Below are 17,074 nucleotides of genomic sequence, written 5' to 3' on the forward strand. Positions count from 1 at the left end.
TTTTTTGTCAAAGATCATGCATAGGCTGTTTTTTACATGATGAACACAGATATATTGAATGCATGGTATTATTCTGAATACATTTGTTTAATCTGTCATTGGTGCCATGTTTTTATGTGTTAGAGTTTTGTTACCTAGTCAACTTGATGGCTATACTACATATAGATATTTACTTCAAATATTGGAAAAAAGTGATTTTTTTGGTTCATTTTGTGGGTGTTTCTGTCAAAGAGGCAGCAGTAGAAATGCACACGAATTCACTGGTCTGCAGGTTATTTTTCCTTTGCTGTAAACGTATGTACAAAATGTTTTTCTGCTTCTGTGTTCCATTTGCTGTATGAACACTAGCTAGCAGTGAGTGCTTGATTTTTTTTTAGTACGTCTTGACAAAAGCACTGCCAAGAACCACATAAAGCAGACATACAGGGACTAAATAAGCCAATCTAGCAAAACGTCTGTACAAACAGTCACATGGGCTTCGAGAGCGAAAGAACAAGTGCAGCTTTGTCAGGTTGAGCCATCTAGACTACTGTTATTTGTGCGCTTTGGTGTGGATTTTATACATGTAAAAATGAAACATACCCCAATAAATTACTTTATTACTACAAAAACTATGACACTATGGTGTTTTTTGGATACCTGACACTATTAATTGCCTAAATAAGAATAAAATACTGTTGAAATATATTTCTTCTGAAATAATTCAAATAAACAAATAAGTGGAAATGTACCTGGTATTGGCAATGCACTCAAGGGTTGCCTTCTCCCCTGCCACCACCGTTGTGTCTTTAGGTCCAATCACAATTACAGGAGCACCAACGTCTGACTCCGAATCTGAAATAGGAATAGGATAGAAGTTGACACACTTTTTCATACTCTTCGATATCTATCAATACTTGCATAACGTTACTGCAGTGTCAATCACCATCTGGAAGCTTTTACAATTACTAATTGTGTAATAAACTGGAATTAGTACACAAAAGACTTCCATTTATGCTTGTTAATTGAGGCTGAAGGCCCAATTTACAGGCACCACTGATCACCGATTGAAGTTACTATGTTCAAAGTTAGTAGCGGAATTGAAAAGTCGGGTGTACAGGATGCATTCAAAATAGGGGTTGACTTATTAATAATTGTATTGGAGCAACCTTGACATTTTGTCCCACCAGTAGTTAATTATGAGTTAATTATTTTTTTACAGGATGATATTCTAATTAAACTTAATTTCTGATTACAAGCATCTAAGTCACTGCTTACCATAACATACCATTGTTCAAGGTCGCTTGTAAGGCACACAACAGCCAGAATGGAGGGTGGATAATTAGACAGAACTCTAACAATAGTTATGGAATCAGATAAAAATAAGATAACAGAGAAAAATAACAAGTAAATACACACAGGGCAACTACTAACAATATATGGAAAGACAAAACCAAATTACACTGAAAACACTGAACTCTTAATATAAACTGATAATAATATAAACTGATAATAATATAAACTATTTACAGAGCAGTCTAGCAAAGCATGCTGGGAAGCAGCTTGTGCCAATTCAAACTTGATCTGTGATTTTTCTTTTAAATACAATTTATTTGTATCAGTTTTACTTGCATATAATATGAAAAAACAGATTAATAGTAGAATGGATGATAGTGTATCGTTTTGTGTTTTGCAGATTTTGAGTCAAGGTTTCTCTCAAATCGTAAAGTATATATAATAAATTGGCTGGTTGGTCAGTCAGCGAGTGTGTCTTTTGTCCTACAAATTATTACAGTTCTCACTTCAGAGTAATTCTTCCACCCTTAAATAATTCCCACCCTGTGAAATGATGAATTGTGAACAGTACGCATGTGTTAAACCGATAGCAAAAAAAAAAAAAAAAAAAATACATTGGTGTCTGTGAAGAGTGATTTATGTCCTCTGTGGTAAAATATGGTGGTGCAAGTAAGAGATTATGATAATGTGCATGTGCGTGTGTGAGAGAGAGCGAAAATGATTTATGGCCCAAATGGCCTCTCATAATAAAGACTCAATAGGATTCTTATCACTATTTGAAAACAGTATAATCTGCTCAGCGAAATTAGGATGAAAAGAAGTGACCAAAGAATGTGTGTGAGTGTGTATGAACTTCGTTGGATTCACCACATCACAATGAATATGCAAATATCCAATCAGGCAGAAGTAGGAAGTACAAATTAAAGAGGCAAACTCTGACAGGAGTTGGATGGGGATCTGAGCAGCAGAGCGCATGTTACGGAGCCAAAGCAAGGGGAGGTGAAGAGTGCCTTTCATCTTCCCTTTGAAGGAAAGGACCAAAAAGGTGGTAATTGACTCTCTACTCTTTATTCTTCCCTCTCTTTCTTCCTGAGATGTCACTAAAGTCAAAAAAATCATATCCCGCTGCTGCAGGGAATAAGACATGCAGGTGCAGAAACATACGCAAATGACTGCACCCATACGTACATTTGGAGTGAACCACACTTTAAACATGCCAGAGTCTTGTCACTGACACCCACTGATGCACATCCAGTGTACAGGTTGAGTCACTCATGGAGAACAGGGGGTGGGGGGGGGCGATCTGAGAGCACATTTAGTAAGTACAGTAAGACCTCTAAGGTTGAAGCCATTCTGATGATGTTTGGATTAAGAAAACATGGAAATAAGAATAATCCCTAAGACTTCAAATGCAGACTGAAGCTCCGCCAACGATCCGTCGAGAGACAAGGGAGCTGTGGACTTGATGATTTCGTATTCCTTCAGCAAATAGGCTAACCTAGGGCAGAATGAAGTTGGTGACTTTTCATAAGTCTCACTGTGACATCACAGTGAACCAGTGTTACAAAAAAATGCTCTGAAACCGAGCGTTCAGACCCATCCCAAACTTCCTTCAGGGCTCACTTCCAAATGTTCAAACCTCATTATCTGAAACTTTGGCATCGTTTATCATGATAATACAACATTGTAACAACATTTAAGATTTAAGATTTTAAGATTTGTGAGATCAAATTAGGATAGCAGCTTATGATGTCTATTAAAACATGTGGTCCTCTCATTCATTCATTTTCTACCGCTTAACCTCACGATGGTCGCGGGGCATGCTGGAGCCTATCCCAGCTGTCCTCATGTGAGAGAAGCGGTGCACCCTGGACTGGTCGCCAGCCAATCACAGGGCACATATAGATAAACAACCATTCACACTCCCATTCATACCTATATAGTACACCAATTAACCTGGCATACGGGAGGAAACTGGAGTACCCGGAGCAAACACACGCACGGGGAGAACATGCAAACTCCACACAGAGATGCCTGAGTGGGGAATCAAACACAGGTCTCCTAGCTGTGTGGCCTGCGTACTAACCACTCGGTATCATGCAGCCCAAAACATGTACAATTTGGTCTTGGTCATTTTAAAAGTGTGAGCACAGCTATAGTTTAGGCATTCAATGCCTAATGTGTTTGGTCGTACAATAACCGATAGCGAGTCCAAAGACTGAGACATATTTTTGTCAATAATTGTGGCCGGAAATCAATTCTTACACCAATTGGGGTGTAGATAAACAAAGGGACCACTGTGTAGAAAATAGATGAATGAATGGATGGGCAACTTTGGGCATTCAAATTTTGAAGTATCACTATAAAAGTATCAGTACGGCAGTAAAAGTATGTCTTCATTACACTCAGTTTCACTCCATAACACACACACACACATATATATATAAAGGTCACCATGTTGTACAATGTGTTATCATTTTTTCAAAAGTGTCAGACTGCATGGAAAGCGAGATGGGTGGCAGGAGTCGGCGGAGGTGAGAAAAATGGGGGAGACACACAATGGAGAGTGGTCATTAAGCTGGGGTCAGAAAGGGATGAGCAGCCATCGGTGCTGTGTTAAACGTGACAGTGCCCCCTGGTAATGAACGGAGGGTGAAAGCCAACCTGTTAGCTCAGACAGAGGAAGGTGGACAGAATCACAAGGGAGGGAAATAAAAGGGCTTGGTGGAGGTAGACGGAGCATGTCAATGCAAGTGTTGCAGATGCTCGTTGTCTAGCTGGAGTGAAAAATGATAGAAGCGGCGGAGAATGCAAAAATACCATATGGGTGTATGATCTTCACTCGTCTCCTCTCTCTAACACTTCTTTCCTCTGGGGAAATGTTATTTCATCAAGTCGGGAGCGCACAATCCCTATCCCTGCACATCATTCGCTTAACTGTCCTTTTTGAGTTCCCCCCCCCCCCCCCCCCATATTTTCAAGTCTTAAACTTGTGTTTTGTTAGCATTGTCTAAAATGACTCCCTGTAAAGATGCTTCAAGGAGAGTCAAGAGGTGTAATCAAAATATAATGCATTTCATTTTATGTAAATGAGAAACTCCATGTGGTGGGATGCAGCACAACAAAGCAATATCAGAGTAACTTGGGATTGCGAGGTTTCATTTACAGATAAGAAGTGAGGTCAACAAATATAATGGAACCTTCAAAAACCAACAATTTCAAGTTGCCAAAATATTCTGGAGAAAATATGCCTCAAAAGTCAGAAAACCTGTCCCGTGTGATGTCAGAATATCATGTTTTTATTTTATTACCAGAGTAGAAAAAGATTTTGAGACAGCGTCTTTAACATGGAAGTTGTAGGAGCTATTTATTAGTGTGTTCCTAGGTTTCTAATATCTGTTGATTTATTTTTTGTTGTTGTTGTTTTGTTTGGATTACTTGATAATATTTTCTTGTTATTTATTTGTTTATCTATCATATTTTGTTGGGGTTAATTAGTAGTTAATATGTGGGTTTATTTCACTGGATAACACCCTGGGCACCTGCAATATATTTAGGTGGGCAGTGCTCACAGGACCAGCATGCACCGGGATGGGCCTATGGTTTTTGTACCAGCGCAAGAGAGGCAACAGGAGACAAGGCCCTTGTTCCTTTTTTGTTTGTTTGCTTGCTTGCTTGGCAATAAAAGGAAATAAGAAGAAACGGAACAAGATTGTTTGGACAATGACTCTTTTGCCTGCGTAAAACACAAACCGTGGTGCATCAGTGGGCTTTTGATTATAGTTTAAGTTATGTTTATTTTTGAAGGACAAATAGCCACTACAGAAGTCAATGGGAGAATTTTTAGACTTTTCTAAAAACCACAAATACGAAATATAGGACTGGGAATTTCTTTAACTGAGTCACAAAACAATATAGATACATTTTGAAATGTTTTATGACTGCATGCTTTTAACTGTTTGACTTTTTCCCCCAAAACTGAAAACGATCCAGCAGTTGTTGCTGCTACGATTAATCATTTGTGTTAATATGTATCTAAAGACTAAAGTGTCAAATAATAGCATTAAATTTGCTTTATGTTAAACACCAAAACAACTACTAATCCCATGATGCTTAGAGTGCTGTTCCAGAAAGATGCCCACCATCCACAATCCTTATGTGAGACATGAATATATACAAGAAAAGATAAAAACTGTTAGAAATGCACATAATGTGATGCACCTATTCCACCCATAAAGCCTTCTGAAAAAAACTCCAAAAACTGTTAACAATGCTCCATTTACATAATGTGACTTGCATATGATGCAAGCTACAGCAACATTGTTACCTCGAAGAACTAAATTACTAGCATAGTGACACCTCGCCACACCAGCTAGCTTCTAGCCGGCTAGTAATGGGAGTGAATACAATGTGCCGGTGTGTGTATGTGTTACAAGTGTCAAGATATAATTTGCCACTAAATAGGCAGTGACACATTGCAATGTTAATGCTACTATGTTCTGTGATTGACGAGTGTGTATGTGTGTGCTCGGCATTAGGTTGGAGGCACAAAAACCCAAATTAAATCAAGGATGGAGATGATAAAAAAACGGGGCTAGTCACAAGGATTGGTGCAGCTTTAGGGAAGAGATAGAGGTGGATAAAGAGAGAGTGGGAGAGAGAGGGAAGCAGAAAGAGATGAAAGGCTATTCCATCCAGATTAGAGTGTAATCCCGCTTTGAATGGATTCTCTTGGATTACAGCTTGTTCTCCTATTAAATCTGCCAGTCACTCAACACAGCAGTCAGGGAGCCAGCGTGTTTGTATGTGTTTTAAGCTTTTCAAACAAATCTCTGTAAGGACCTAGAGAGCCGCGGGATTGACTGCGAGGTGAACGCACACATATAAACACACACTATCGCACACCTGCGTGTTTATATATATGAATGTATATGAATGTGAGTGTTCCGGGCTTGCCACAATGTATGGGAAGTCTGCATTAACAATAGGTTTCATCTATTTGTCATTTATATATATAAACTGTTTGATTCATCATTAAAAAAATACTTTTCCGGGTAATAAAAGGAGAAAACCACCAGGGAGATAAAGCTTCGATAGAAATAAAGGACGAGGAGAGGGAGATCATTTGCCTAACTTGCTTGGGAATACCACATGCGTGTGAGAATGAGACGAGTGTTTGTGCAAGTCACCGCATTCATTAACGCTGCACGCTGACAGCCAAGTGTCATCGACTGACTATGCTAGCCTCGAAATGCCACTACATCACCACGAGGCAAGGAATGACCCCCACCGACGCCATGTCCTCCCAGACAGTCGTGTGGGGATATGGAGCAATGCCCTATTTTAAATATTCATTTCTCCCCTTAGCTGCCAAAACCTCCATCTCTGTCTTCTTTGCGCTGCATGCATGATGGACGGAAGAGGAAAGAAAAGACAGGAGGAAGGAATGAGAGAATAAGGAGCTTTTTTTTTTTTTTTTTTTTACAGATAGTGTGACATTAGCCGCTTGTATTGTGCTGTTTAACACAAGCCACAATGACATAATGAGGTAACATCACATTAACACAGGAGATACAGAATGTGCACACGTTTGGATGCAGCGTGGAAAACAATTATGGTTAAAAAAAAAAAATATGCTATTACCCTTGACATCTGCTTGTGGGTCCCAAATAAAATACAAGTCAATTAAACTACTCACAGAAGACATTTAGAGTACAACAATGGGCACATTCAGTCATGATCCTGGTTGTAATTGAGCGGCTATAAACAAGTTGCATGGCTAAAAGGTGACTATAATACTTAAATTGTAGAATACAATGCCAAACCCAGATTTGTGAGTAAGGACCAACCAAATAACAACAATGATCCAGACTCAAGAAACACTAACCAGCAATAAGACCCAGCAGATGTATAGAAGAACTGCTCATACTCCATCAGGGATAAACATGGTTTGCAACACACCTGGAACTGCAGTTCAAGGCAACATTTTATGGAAAAATACGCCTCTTACGTCCAACCAATCTCGGAGTGTTGACCATCATAATGTGTGACGTCACCCGAGACCTTGCTCACTGCACAGGTCAAGAGGAAAACAGTGACAATAACCAGAAAAGAAGAACTGTAACTAACTGGACCATTGAAAAGAGTTAGGCTCCTTAGTACAATATGAGCAATATGAATCAATAAATATCACAAAGCTTTATTAAGACACACCAATAAAATGTCATGTTTTCATAGGGGCGGCATGGCGGACGAGTGGTTAGTGCGCAGACCTCACAGCTAGGAGACCAGGGTTCAATTTCACCCTCGGCCATCTCTGTGTGGAGTTTGCATGTTTTCCCCGTGCATGCGTGGGTTTTCTCCGGGTACTCCGGTTTCCTCCCACATTCCAAAAACATGCCAGGTTAATTGGCGACTCCAAATTGTCCATAGGTATGAATGTGAGGCCTATAATGTTGTATGGATGCGTGTGTGTGTGTTGTGTACACACATGGTTGTTTGTCTATATGTGCCCTGTGATTGGCTGGCGACCAGCCCAGGGTGTACCCCGCCTCTCGCCCGAAGACAGCTGGGATAGGCTCCAGCACCCCCGCAACCCTTGTGAGGGTAAGCGGTAGAAAATGAATGAATGAATGAATGCTGATATTCTTATCACCATGTTGGCTCAGGATAACAAGAAATCTTGTGGATCGGATCATCTCCGTCACAACACTACCTAAAACATTGCCTGCACAGTTAATAAAGGTTGTGTGATCATATCCTGGAACTAATTAATTCACGTTACATTATTTGCTTTAAAATTATAATAACTTCATCAATGAACTTTAGTGCCCTGTGAATAAACTAAAATACAACACACCTTTCAATGAGGTTGCTAGAAAGAGAAAAGGCTTGCAATTTAAGTGTTTTCAGGATAGGCACAGGTAACACACCCAGGTGATGCTGTCAGAAGACATTGATCAAACCAAGCTGTCTTAGTCAATCAGCTTAGAACAGTATCGCCTTGCCAGAGCCAAATAACATGCATCCTGTGTAGCCTTAGGAATGAGCTACTTAGAAACTGTGTACACCTTTTCCGAAACCTAATCAGGTATAATTTTCTCAACGGGGTTTCTTCAACTACTCTGTAATAATAGTTTGCCTTCACTGTAGGTCTACCTGGGACTATGTGGTATTCCTCCCTTCTGCTTGCTTGGCTGACCTTGGCTTTTTCAATGTAGTGAGTAATGAGGCCAGAGATTTGACACCGATTAACAGTGTTGGACATAAATTACATCCCCATCATAACATGTCAATTGACTGATGGTAGTTAAAGAGAATAAGACAAATTTCAGGACTTGAGTTATTCATACTGGCTGTGAGGCTTCCACAAGTATTAAGCAAATAAAAGCTTGCACTTGTAATTGGGAATAGCGGGTTAGAAACAAAAATACGGAAATGTAAGCTTTACCTGTTGACCCTCGGCTCTCCTTGCCAACTGTCAATGAAAAGAAAGTGGGAAAGGAGAAAATCATGCATTAAGACATCAAGTATACAAAGGTGGCAAATTCAAGGAAAAGTACATGTCTATTTTTTTTTTTTTTTAAGGGGGTGGGTCTCCAACAGTAACAGGACCACGCAAATAACGATACTGGTGCCTCGCTTCAGCACTAAATTAATGGCAGTGCTGGAAGACATTGTTCAAGTAGCTTCTGGTCAGTAATGTTGTGTCGTGACAGATGTCGCTTGTTACATTTAATTGCCAACCTTAACGCACCAAAAGCAGTGCTCATTCTAACACTGCACACATTCTCAATACACAAAAACTACTCTAAGTAACAAGAGTAATGGGAATTCTTTCCATCTCTGCAAGTATTTTTTTGTCGTAAATACAGAAAAAAAAAACAATAAGGGTACTTTAACGCATTAATGTTTGTTTGTCTGGTTCAACCTAACCTTAACCCTGTCCTCAGTAGGGCCATAGGGGTATGCTGGAGCCTATCCCAGCTGACTTTGGGCAAGAAGGTAAGGTACACACCTGGACTGGTTGCCAACCAATTCCAGGGCACATATAGAACCATTCACACTCACATTCATTCTCATGGACAATTTATAGAGTATCCAAGTCTCCTAACATACATAAACTAAGGAAGCTGGGCTGCACGGTGTTCAAGTGGTGAGCCTGTAGGCCACACAGTCAGTCGACTTCGGTTTGAATCGCTATTGGTTATTGTATGACCAAACACCTAATAAACTAGTTAATTTGGCCACATATCGTTGCACGGCATCGAATGCCTAAACTATAGCTGTGCTCACACTTCAGCTTGCGAGCTATTTTTAAAATGACCAAGACCAAATTGTAAAAGTTTTGGGCTGCACTGTACCGAGTGGTTAGTGCGCTGGCCACACAGCTAAGAGACCCGTGTTCGATTCCCTGCTTGGGCATCTCAGTGTGGAGTTTGCATGTTTTCCCAATGCGTGGTTTTCCCCCGGTTTCCTCCCCCATTCCAAAAATATATTTTTGGGATATTTATATCTGCGATTAAATGTGATTAATTGTGAGTTAACTACAGACTAAATTTGATTAATCACGATCAAATATTCTAATCGACTGACAGCCTTAATAATAATACAATATAATAATGGGCCATAGTCAACCACAAAAGCATATTCATTTATTAATTAATGACAGAAAAAGCGTAATAGAGTGAAGGAAAGATGTTCAAAACACAATAGAGCGAGGGACAACTGTGCTCTAAACTGAATACCTCTCTGACAATGTCAATAACCTCATCATTATTACCTTTTTGACACAACCTTGTATTGAATACCATAAGGTTATGCAGGTATGCCTCATGAATTATCCATTGAGTGTATGTAACTAGCCCACATAATATATTCATACATTTCTTCCAGTGCTAAATCTTAATTTGGTTTTAATGTCAACAGGTTCAAAGAGGCCAATAAAATATTTTCCCAATCAAAAAAAAATGATGCCACACCCAACACATACTGTTTTCCACCTGAGCCTAAAAGTACCAGAGTGCACTCGCCACTGAATGCAGACACACAAAAACATAGGCTTTGGGCGGCGAGCATAAAATTCAGTATTCAAATGATGTGTCACACTGAGTCATCTTCAGTTGTGGGACAGGGAAACAATAAGGCTGTTGGCGGGTCTTGGGGGACAGCATTGAATTCATATTATAAAAAAAAAACAAAAAGAAAAAACACCACATTTTTCTGAAATATCCCCAGGTGAAATATACAGTACACTGTTGATTCAACTAATTTGCTCTGTTAACACGTCAGCGAGGCAAAGTAAAGCAAAACGGTCTTTTGTTCGGCGCATTGATCAGAAATAACGCTACTTCCATCACCATCCACCCATCTATTTTCTATACCGCTTATACTCACGAGGGTCGCAGGGGTATGCTGGAGCCTATCCCAGCTGTCTTCGGGCGGGAGGCGGGGTACACCCTGGACTGGTCGCCAGCCAATCACAGGGCACATATAGACAAACAACCATTCACACTCACATTCATACCTATGGACAATTTGGAGTCGCCAATTAACCTAGCATGTTTTTGGAATGTACCAACTCCGGTACCCAGAACATGCAAACTCCACACAGAGATGTCCACACAGACAATCGATCCCAGGTCTTCCCGATCTCCTGACTGTGTGACCTACATGCTAACCACTCATGCACTGTGCGGCCTCGTATATATAAGAATTGTGAATGATGGGCAAAATTCCAAAAAAAGTGCAGTTCCCCTTTACGTACTAATGTGATAATGTGATGTTTTCAAACTGCAGTTTGATGTGATGTGAAAATATTTTTTGGCCTTGGGGATGATTTGTATTCATGAATTCAGTGTAGTGCATTAAGCTGCATGAAGGACCGACAAAGCAGCAGGTCACAATGTCCTCACTCTGTGTGTGTTGCCAGGGTTTTATGTTTGTCATGTCTCACTGTGTTGACCCGAGCCCCTGCGGTGAGTCACCTATTAGCTGAGGCAACCTTACAACCCCTGTGGACACACACACACACACACACACACACATACACACACAGCCTTGCCTTCCATCTACATACAACCAGACAAACTTTGACCTTGATAGCAGCCTCACCAGTGAGTTTTGTTCTACCTGGAAGCCGCTCTAAACCCAACTCCAACTCAAAAACCAGTTCAGGTTGTCCTGGAAGACATTTTTGTCTCATCCAAGCAGGCTTCATCAATACTAGAAGCTCGAGTCTGAGGGGACAGTGTCAGATATAAGCATTTTTCTGTAAGGTAAGAGGCATGACCCAACCAAGAATCACTCTGAGTTTTATCAGTCAACATTTTTTTTTTACCAACACAACATCCCGGTACACTTCAAAACTGGTGACACCTGAGACAAAAGCTGGTAAAGACCAGACTATATTGTGGAAACCAGCAACCACTGACAACACTTCAGGTCAAGACTGAGCTGTCTACCTACACCTCAAAGAGAAACAGCCCTGTTTTGAGGACAAAACTGTACACATTCTGGGCAAACCCAAGAGATGGATTAAAAGAAGACTGATGTAAGTTATCTCTGAACGGAGTGAGAGAGCTGCAACACCATCTATCTCCCACATACAGTAGCCACATATACATGGACCCAAACATTCCAATTGCATTCGGTATATTTGCTCAAACGGAAAGAATTTTACCTTTGTATAAACTTCATTCCAAAAGAAAAGTGCCAATTCGAATGAACATATAATCGGATACACAGGGGTGGAATATTCCTTTCCCCAATCCGATTGCGGTATCTTGTACCCGCTCAAATGGAAAGTTGTCACGGTGTGTTCTTTTTCGTCGTGTTTTTCTTCTTCTGTTGTTTATTGGCGGTTGGCAAGCAGCTTTCGGTGTGCATTACCGCCACCTGTGGAACAGAATCTAAACCCTTCTATACTTTATTCACAAGTCCATTTTTTATTAAAAAGAAAATATATATCTATATAAAAATGTCCTGAGTTTAATTATAAAATATTAGCAGGATTTAATTTTATCTTTTCCTGTTTAAATTTATCCTAGGTGTGTTCTTTCAGCGCATGCTCAGATATGACGTAACACGCAGCTCGAGATGTTCGTCAGTTTTTAAAATGGAGGCGAGCAATCAGGCACTGAACTACTGCGGAAAGTTTCTTTTTGATTCAAACAAAATTTCAAGACTGGACGAGCAAAAAACTAGCAATACGGAATTATTCCAACAAGTAAAAGAAAAACTCGGGGAAGCCGTTATCATGTGATCACGCTGATGTTTACGTTTTACTGCGAATGCACCATTGATTATACTGTTTGATTATAGCGACACATGTAGACAAGTGATTGGAATATTCCTTTCCATGTATACCATTGTTTTAGGAAAAGTAATTCGGAAAGATTCCATTCGGAAAGAGGAAAACTCGTGGCTAGTGCTGTTATTTCAATCCTTCCGAAAATATTCAAACATTTAACGTGTTCCAAATAAACACAAAACAGCCACTTTTGGCTTCCAGGTGTGTCCAGGACCATTGTCAACATCAGAGGCCTGATGTGGCTGTGGTTATGCACACAAAACACTGACACTTTCTGAGTTGCTGTGTGCCATCCTCTCAGACTAGTGCTGTCCTATCTAGTCTTTTAGCATGAACTGATGAAGCCAACTCAAATGAGGCAAAACATCTTCTATGTCAACCTGAACAGTCCAGTTGCAATAGATTCTGTGCCCTGAGTATATAGATATAACACTTTGGTTTTCAGTCCAGACAAATTCTGAGAAAGAACCACTGTGAGCATACACACACACACACACACACACACACACAGAGTGTAAAATAATAGGATGGCAGCAGTTTTGACCTCAGACCTCGGAACGATTCCTACAGGAGGCATATTCTTCGCCTGCTTACTCACCAGAGGTCTCACTTTGAAAAAACTGCCCAGGGATGAGGAGAGCTATTATTTATGTATGGTGTATAAAAGCTTAGAGTGGGTTTACATACTGGTATGTCGTTTCACACTTTTCCCCTCTTTCAGTTTTTGTCTCAATCCAGGAATGTTACGTCTACCTGTCGGCGCCCTCCAGCACTAGCACTCGTTGACCTTTCCTCTTGGCCATGTCAATCATGCCCGCAAGAATGCAGAAAACAGGCACACACACAAATTCTAGTCTATTATACATGACAAAAAGGTATGTTGTCGATCACCTTTGTACAGAAAGCCAAATGTCCAAGACTTTTGTATTATTATCTTGACCTCATCGCACTATTTCTTTGCAGCCACGTGTACTCCCCTTTACCATCATAATGGTTATGGTTATGCATTTGTTAACAGACAATAAAGCACACTTGGGATACGCCAGGGTGTTGTGTTGAGCAATTAAGAGTTGATCTAATCAGCATACTTAAACAATACAAATACTGTAAGTGTCTGATTAAAACCGAGGAAATAAATGTTCATTCTCTGAAGCAGTTTATGATTTTAAAAGTGATTAAATTCCAATTCACATTGCTCAAGCTGATTGCCAACAATGGACAGTCGAAGTTAATGTTTGCATCCACACTGTACAGACCAATTGATCATCCTGATCGGCACTCAATCACCTCTGGCATGAATGGAATAGGTGAGCCAGGGCATGGCATGATCCCATGCAAGCAAGGTAGCAGAGTCAAAGACTGACTGTCATGTGATCGTTCCCAGCAGCTGCATTTGTGGCACAAATCTAAATCAGTTAGCCTTTAAAGAATAAACAACCAGGCAGGATTAAGACCATGATTACATCTGAATGGATTGATAAAGAACGTGATACCACTCATACGTCGTTGACTGACAGATGCCCCACTCTATTGTATCCTAACGACCGTCATGTGACACCACAAAAAAGCAAAACCATTCATGTGTCTGAAAATCTATTTTCCTAACACTAGTCTCTTTAATAGTAGCACAACATTTGAACTACAATTTAACCGTGTTATGATGTAGACTATATTTTCTTCTGAGCATATAGATGCAAGAAATTGGACTTGCATGGTAAGTTACTTCCGATTTTTATTTGGTTTTCTTTTGATTTAGACTACACATACTCACATAATAAAGACATTGTTGTTATTTCCGGAGTGTCTGTGAAGTGTGGTTCTGAGTTCGACTAGAGACGTGTTTGTCAGTTGGAGATACATACACTACCGCTCAAAAGTTTGGGATCACAGTCTGAGATATGGCTTTTTCTTGGCAGTCCTGCTATGAAGTCCAGCATCCTGAAGTCGCCGCTTCACTGTTGATACTGACAGTGGTGTTTGACAGGTAGTGCTACTATTTAGGCGTCTTTGTCTTGAAATACACACTCTCAAGTATTTGTCTTCTTGCACAGTTGTGCATCGAGGCCTCCCGCTACTTTTTGTGTCCTTGTTAGACCCAGTTTGTGCTGCTCTCTGAAGGGAGTAGAATTAACAGCATGGCAAGAGATTTTAGTTTTAGTTTAGATTTTAGATGGATTTTCTAATAATCTATTAGCCTTATAAAATGATTAACTTGGATTAGCAGCCATACCAGGAGATTAATGCAGAGGATTGACACTTGTTGATAGTAAGCCTCTATGCAAAAATGTAGATCGTTCTTTGAAAACCATCTGATTAATTTTAATTGTTTGTGAAATGTATAGAAATGTTTGTGAAATGCATGAAAATTAGTTTTTCTTTAGAAAACAAAGAAATTTGTAAGTGATCCCAAACATTTGAGCGGTAGTGTAGTTGCAAGTCAATCGCAAGGCACATACGATATTCACACTCACATTCGTACATATAGACAATTTGGAGCGGCCAATTAATTTTTGGAATGTGGGAGGAAACCGGAATACCCGGAGAAAACCCATGCATGCACAGGGAGAACATGCAAACTCCACACAGGGCTGCCCAAACAGTGATCTCCTGAGTGTGTGCCCATCATGCTAACCACTCCAGCACCGTGCGGCCATTTCCAATTCAATAACAGGGAAAAAAAACAGTAGTGCTTAGGTTAAAGCCACTTAGCATGAGTCACTTGATTTTCCTAGTCATCATTCAGCTCTATAATTTATCCTATATGGAAAACCCGTCTCGTTAGCTATCCTCTTTCCCTCCTAATTTATTGAGGTTTTTACTTCATTTAGCAACTTCTGTCATCCAAAATGTGAAAGCACAACTTTGCTCTCGAGGCTCTACCTCGCAGAGAGAAAACACGCACCAGATGGAGGACACGCTACACCCGAGACATCCGTTCTCATGTAATCAGGTACTTTTCTCCTTATTTTCCCTCCATGTGTCAAGGTAATCATTCGCCTACCTCATTGTCTTGTCTTCTTCATCGCTTCTTTTTACTGCCTCATCCATGTCCAATAGACACAAGAAAGTGAGCATAACAGACCCTTAGCACAAGTAAATATGTTGGAATGAGGTAGGATATTGAATTTTAAGTGTCCCCTTAAGGAACAAGTTATATTCCAGCTGGCTGTTCATGACTCCTCATGTGGAGCTTCTGGTTTTAGCACAGTCCATTCAGACATGGCTCGCAGGGATGTGACGCATCAGTAGATAGCCTGGCATTTCTTTGGGTCCTTGGGTGTTTCTTTGCAAATAGAATTTTTTGGAGTGGAATAACAATGTGAAAATGAATGGCTAAAAAAAAAACATATTGACTTGAACTTGATGGTACGGGTAGAGAACAAAAGGTAGAAATACACATAATTTACTTTTACTAACAATGAGAAATACATATAAATTGTTGTTGCTAACAACGAATGAAAAGATGACTATGGCCTTAGTAGTAGAGTCGTTGGTAAAAATTTGCAAACAAAAAAAAATGAAATGAAAATCACATTTGAAAAAAAAAAATTTAAAATGTTGAACCTGGCCTGCACAGTGAGAGTGGGTAGCACGCAGGCCACACAGCTAGGAGAACCTTGGTTCGATTCCCCCCATGGGCATCTTTGCGTGGAGTTTGCGACCCCCGGTATAGAAAATGGATAGATGTTGAATCTCGGTTAGCGTGTTTAACAATATAAAGTATAGTTTTACCACAGTTTGCATACCCTTTCTAGTTAATGTTTTATATTGCACATATGTTGTCGTGGTAGTAATACCCAGTGTGAGTACAACTCTATTCTAAATATCCATCAATCCATTTTCTATGCTGCTTTTCCTCAGTAGGGTTGCGGGGTGCGTTCTAAATAGATTTTGTATGTATTTTTGATCACAAACGTTCTCGGAACTGTTGACTGTGACATGACAAAGACATGACGTGGCACGAAGACACCACATTGACTCCTGTTTTATTATGACTTATTTCTTCAATCAGGTTGTAACTATAAAAACAGGTTTTTGTCAACATTTTTGGCTTTCTGGAATTGATTCAGTGGATAAACATGATTTCTTGGGAAGGGCCTTCCGGAAAGAATTAATGACGCTATCCAAGGTTCAGCTGTGATATTTATTATTTTTTCAAGGTTATGAAAATAAATTTAGTATTCTGAAAAGTATTAAATACATTTAATAAAAAAGAATGTACAATTTCAATAAAAACATTATGTTGTATTACTTTGCTGTGACTTGATGTTCAATATTCTGAAGCAAAAACCTAAACTCTGATTCCACGATTGTAATTCATGTGCAAAAATCAGACATGATGTTATTTTAAATAAAAGATTGATTGCTTCCTCTTTGTCTCTAAAATATGCATTTGTGGTAATATGCCAGCACATATTTAGTCAATGTTTATTTTCCCTGCTAATCCCAATGCAGGTTATTAGAAGAACTATCAGGGTACGTAATCAT

The 17,074-nt window shown here is 39.8% G+C and overlaps 1 protein-coding gene across 3 annotated transcripts in view; it reads right to left on the minus strand.

Annotated features, from left to right (window-relative positions):
• sdk1b (sidekick cell adhesion molecule 1b) overlaps nucleotides 1–17,074 on the minus strand; it is a 260,867-nt gene that overhangs the window by 97,877 nt on the left and 145,916 nt on the right. For 2 of the 3 annotated variants that reach the window (XM_058079948.1, XM_058079965.1), the window contains exons 7-8: nucleotides 8,726–8,752; nucleotides 732–834 (exon numbers count right to left, since the gene is read on the minus strand). In XM_058079948.1, coding sequence (XP_057935931.1) covers nucleotides 732–834; nucleotides 8,726–8,752 — 130 coding nt within the window. The remainder of the gene's footprint in view (nucleotides 1–731; nucleotides 835–8,725; nucleotides 8,753–17,074) is intronic. The other variant, XM_058079957.1, reaches the window with a different exon arrangement.

This window comes from Doryrhamphus excisus, chromosome 1 (assembly GCF_030265055.1).
Source record: "Doryrhamphus excisus isolate RoL2022-K1 chromosome 1, RoL_Dexc_1.0, whole genome shotgun sequence".
Lineage (NCBI taxonomy): Eukaryota > Metazoa > Chordata > Actinopteri > Syngnathiformes > Syngnathidae > Doryrhamphus > Doryrhamphus excisus.